General features: G+C 41.5%; 1 protein-coding gene across 1 annotated transcript in view; it reads right to left on the bottom strand.

The window, feature by feature from the left end:
• Positions 1 to 5000, bottom strand: part of LOC125045573 (gamma-interferon-inducible lysosomal thiol reductase-like) — a 6420-nt gene that overhangs the window by 687 nt on the left and 733 nt on the right. The window contains exons 2-4 of the mRNA XM_047642906.1: positions 3653 to 3808; positions 925 to 1095; positions 1 to 84 (exon numbers count right to left, since the gene is read on the bottom strand). The exon at positions 1 to 84 is cut by the window's left edge and continues 63 nt beyond it. Of these exons, the coding sequence (XP_047498862.1) occupies positions 1 to 84; positions 925 to 1095; positions 3653 to 3808 (411 nt within the window). The remainder of the gene's footprint in view (positions 85 to 924; positions 1096 to 3652; positions 3809 to 5000) is intronic.

Here is a 5000-nt window from a genome sequence, read left to right as displayed (position 1 = left end):
CACCTGGTGAAGAAGGTTCTCTCCCTCCAAGGAGTTGATGCAGTGCTCGAGGGGCGCCCAGTCAGCGTTCACTTGAGCGGCACACTGTGGAGGAAAAGAGGCTTCATTTTGATGGCACGTCGAGAACGTTTCGTGTTATTATCAGGGTTGGAGAAGTTTGAATTAATGTCTTCAGAATATTCCACAGCTGTGTTATTGCTAATATACTTCATGTCATTTTCACTGTTCGAGAAGTTTCGATTTAATATCTCTTTGAGAGTTTTTCACGGTCGTTTCCCTGTGAGAATGCTTCCTGTCAGTCACAACAAACAGCTGTCCTCTTAGCTCTCTACGGATATCATTGGCTTTATTCTGTTTATATTGTCTTCTAATCAGCTGATAATGTGTCTGAATTTATTAGTTCATTAATGCCTAGCCTCCGGTGGTTCACTTGATTAGACGTGATTCTTAGAATATGAGTTTTTTGTTTTGTTTTGTATTGTTTTTTTGTCCTGAAATTTAGATTAAGAGAATAAGGAAGAAAATAAAACAATAAACTGTAGATAGATATACGCACACAAATAAACGCATACAATCACACACACAGAGACAGCTTACGATATATGAGAGAGAAGGGGAAAGAAATCGAAAAACAGAGAAAGTGGGGAGAGAGAGAAAGAGACAGAGACTGAGACAGAGACAGAGACAGAGATACAGAGACAGAGCGAGAGAGACAGAGAGACAGAGACAGAGCGAGAGAGACAGAGAGACAGAGACAGAGCGAGAGAGACAGAGCCAGAAACAAACAAACAGACAACGAGAACCAGAAACAAACAAACAGAAAGAGATAACAAATAATAAAACTAGACACCACGAACGAAAGAGGAATCCCCAAACAGACTCCGAAAGCACGAGACAGGGAAACCCAAACAAGCAGATACACACCGTGGCGCCGGCGTTAGGGGGATAGGTCGACGAGAGGAGGCAGTTGACGAACTCCATCTCGAGGTTGATGTCGTTGAAGTGGTTCTTGGCGCATGCGTGGATCATGTTGCCTTTGCACTCGCCGGCGCCGTGTTGGCAGGTGAAAGACCAGCCGTCGCCGTCGGGTTGGTACTGTGGGCGAAAAGGGGGAAGGGGAAGGGAGGAAGAGGAGGGGAGATGGAGGGCGAAGAGAGACAGGAGGGGGAGGAAGAGGAGGGGAGAGGGAGGGCGAAGAGAGAGAGAGAGGGGGGGGGGACAGGAGGGGAGAGGGAGGGAGAAGAGAGAAGGAAGGGCAAGGGAGGAAGAGGAAGGGAGAGGGAGGGAGAAGAGAGAGAGGGGGAGAGGAAGAGGAGGGGAGAGGGAGGGAGAAGAGAGAGAGGGGGGGGGAGGAAGAGGAGGGTAGAGGGAGGGAGAAGAGAGATAGGGGGGAGGAAGAGGAGGGGAGAGGGAGGGTGAAGAGAGAGAGGGGGGAGGAAGAGGAATGGAGAGGGAGGTACAAGAGAGAGAGAAGGGGGAGGGAGGAAGAGGAGGGGAGAGAGAGGGAGAAGAGGGAGAGGGGGGAGGAAAAGGAGGGGAGAGGGAGGGAGAAGAGAGAGAGGGGGGGAGAGGAGGGGAAAGGGAGGGAGAAGAGAGAGAGAGGGGGGGAGGAAGAGGAGGGGAAAGGAAGGGTGAACAAGAAGGAAAAGAAAAGGAAGGTAGAATGAAAAGAAAAAGGGGATATGGAGAAGGAAGAGGAGGGAAAAAAAAGGATGAAAGTTAGTCTATGATTTTTATACTCAGTCTTCATTAGCAGAACTCATAACACTGCCAGAGTCAATCATAACATTTTGAGAGTGACGCAAAAAGTGAAGGAAATGAAAAAAAAAGTTAATAACTTCAGCGACATCACGTTGATCTCGATAATGTCGTGAGGTGTGACAGGGATAAATCTATAGAATAGTCTAAATGTGTTAAGAAATAATATGGGCGCTTAGCAAGATGGTATATATATATATATATATATATATATATATATATATATATACTGCACACATACATATATATACATATATATATATATATATATATATATATATATATATACATATATATATATATATATATATATATATATATTGCATATATATATATATATATATATATATATATATATATGTATGTATATATATATATATATATATATATATATATATATATATATATATATATATATGTATCATTGTTTTTGGTCATATCGTTATTACCCACACCATTTCATATCATCATTATTGATGGTATTATTAGACATCTAGATATTATTATCATAACGATTGTTCTTATCATTTGTGCTATTACCACATCCTTGCTGTTAAAGTGAAGCACTATTGTTTCTATGTTTTGTGTTGTCAACAAAACAATGGTTACTACTACATAGAATACTACTAAAATTACCCAATAAAACCAAATTACGACCATTCCTACAACCAGAAAGAGAATTTATAGTATTAATGAGTATTACTGTATATACACATAAATAAATGCATATCTATTGGTCTTAATATGCACATCTATTGGACAAAGAAATAGATAAATATCAATCTATCAGAGAAATAGACAGATACGTATTTATTTCTGCTTATATGCATGTCCGTATATACAGTCGTATGGATATTCAATGAACCGGTCGAGTGTTATTAAATACTCTTTCTGGTTGGAGAAATACTATCGGATGAATTTTCGGAATTTGATATTATTGGCTTCATTTTAGTAATATTCTACGCAGGAATAAATAATGCTTTGATGACAATGATTTGATGTGCTTCACTTTAGCAGTAAAAAAAAATCAATAAAACTGTAAGGACATGATAAAATATTTATGATAAAAGCAGTCGTCGTGATAATAATATCTACATATTGAATGATAGAATTGATGATGATAATAATGAAAATGGTAGTGGAAATAACCATGATTTTACCAATAACAAACTAGCTGAGTATCGCTATCCACATCACCACCATTATCACCCTCATCATCACCATCACCATCATCACCATCATTATCACCATCATCATCACCATCACTCTCATTACCCTCATCATCATCACCATCATCACCACCACTATCACCCTCATCACCATCATCATCACCACCATCACCACCATCATCATCACCACCATCACCACCATCATCATCACCATCATCACCATCAACACCCTCAACACTACCACTATCACCATCATCATCACCACCATCAACACCATCACCACCACCATCATCACCCTCATCATCACCATCAACACCCTCAACACTACCACTATCACCATCATCATCACCACCATCAACACCATCACCACCACCATCATCACCCTCATCATCACCATCACCACCACCATCATCACCCTCATCAACACCATCATCACCCCCATCACCATCATCACCATCATCACCACCAATGTCACCATCACCACCATCATCATCACCATCATCACCAACACCCTCAACACCACCACTATCACCATCATCATCACCATCATCACCAACACCCTCAACACCACCACTATCACCATCATCATCACCATCATCACCAACACCCTCAACACCACCATCATCATCACCATCATCATCAACACCCTCAACACCACCACCATCACCCTCATCATCATCACCATCATCATCATCATCACCATCACCACCCTCATCACCACTCACCGACGCATTGCCGAAGGGGAACATCTCGACCTCCATTATCTCCTTGAGGATCGTCCACGTCGGATACAGCTGGGAGATCACGAAGTCGATGCTGTAAGGGCACAGGGATTCGTAATACAGGTGGATCTTGACCGGCGGAGCATCCTGAGCCAGCGTCTGGAAGGAGAAGGTGGAAGAGGGGGGGGGGATGAGTAGGTGGAAGAGGGGGGTGAGTAGGTGGAAGAGGGGGGTGAGTAGGTGGAAGGGGTTGGGGTGAGTAGGTGGAAGGGGGTGGGTGGAGGGAAGGAAGAATGGGAGGGCATGAGGAGGAGGGAATGAGTAGGTGGAGGGAATGAGTAGGTGGAGGGAAAGAGAAAGTGGAGTGAAAGAGAAGGTAGAGGGAAGGAGAAAGTGGAGGGAATGAGTGAGAGGAGGGAAGGAGTAAGTGGAGGGAATGAGATGAAGAGGATGTGGAGGGAGAGGTGAAGGGGATGAGTAGTTGGAAAGTAGTTTGGTATAAAAAAAAAAAAAAAAAAAAAAAAAAAAGAGAGAGAGAGAGAGAGAGAGAGAGAGAGAGAGAGAGAGAGAGAGAGAGAGAGAGAGAGAGAGAGAACACGAAAACAGAAAAAAAATTATAAGCAGAGAAGATGGACAAGGAGAAAGGTAGAGGAAACAAGAGTGAGAGGAGAGACATATGTTTATTTATTTTAATGTTTTATTTATTCATTTATTTTTAAGAGGGGAGAATACGTGGGGAAATGAGGATGGAAGATAGAGTAACTTTTGATGAAAAATGGTGAAGAGAATGAGAGAGAGAGAGAGAGAGAGAGAGGGAGAGAGAGAGAGAGAGAGAGAGAGAGAGAGAGAGAGAGAGAGAGAGAGAGAGAGAGAGAGAGAGAGAGAGAGAGAGAGAGAGAGACATAGTGCAGTAATATATACCCTCAATATTATTTTAGATTACTAAACTATTTACTCCAGCACTCCGGTTTCCCTCTAAGAAAATTTTACTAAGGAATTCTTCGCCTGAATGACGACCCAAGTCCAATACTGAGAGCTGCTTGAAACCGTCAATGCATTTTATTAAGCAGGGTATAAAACATGCAGTACCTATTATATTATTCACTGAGTATATACAAATATTGGAGACAGAATTTGAGAAAAAAAAATATAAAATAGGACACAGTGGCAATGCTCATGTTATTCATTTGAGTCAATGACACGCGTCGTAAAAATAGTAATAGATAAATTTAAAAAAATAAATATGGTCAGTTCAGTCAATTCAAAAAATAGCTTTAAATGTTTTATCTATTTTGCTTCTTTCTTTCTCTCTCTTTCTCTCTATCTCTCTCTCTCTCTCTCTCTCTCTCTC

Source organism: Penaeus chinensis, chromosome 37 (assembly GCF_019202785.1).
Source record: "Penaeus chinensis breed Huanghai No. 1 chromosome 37, ASM1920278v2, whole genome shotgun sequence".
NCBI classification, from domain to species: domain Eukaryota; kingdom Metazoa; phylum Arthropoda; class Malacostraca; order Decapoda; family Penaeidae; genus Penaeus; species Penaeus chinensis.
The sequence above is the reverse complement of the archived record's forward strand: the minus strand, read 5'-3'. Positions and strand labels throughout refer to the sequence as shown.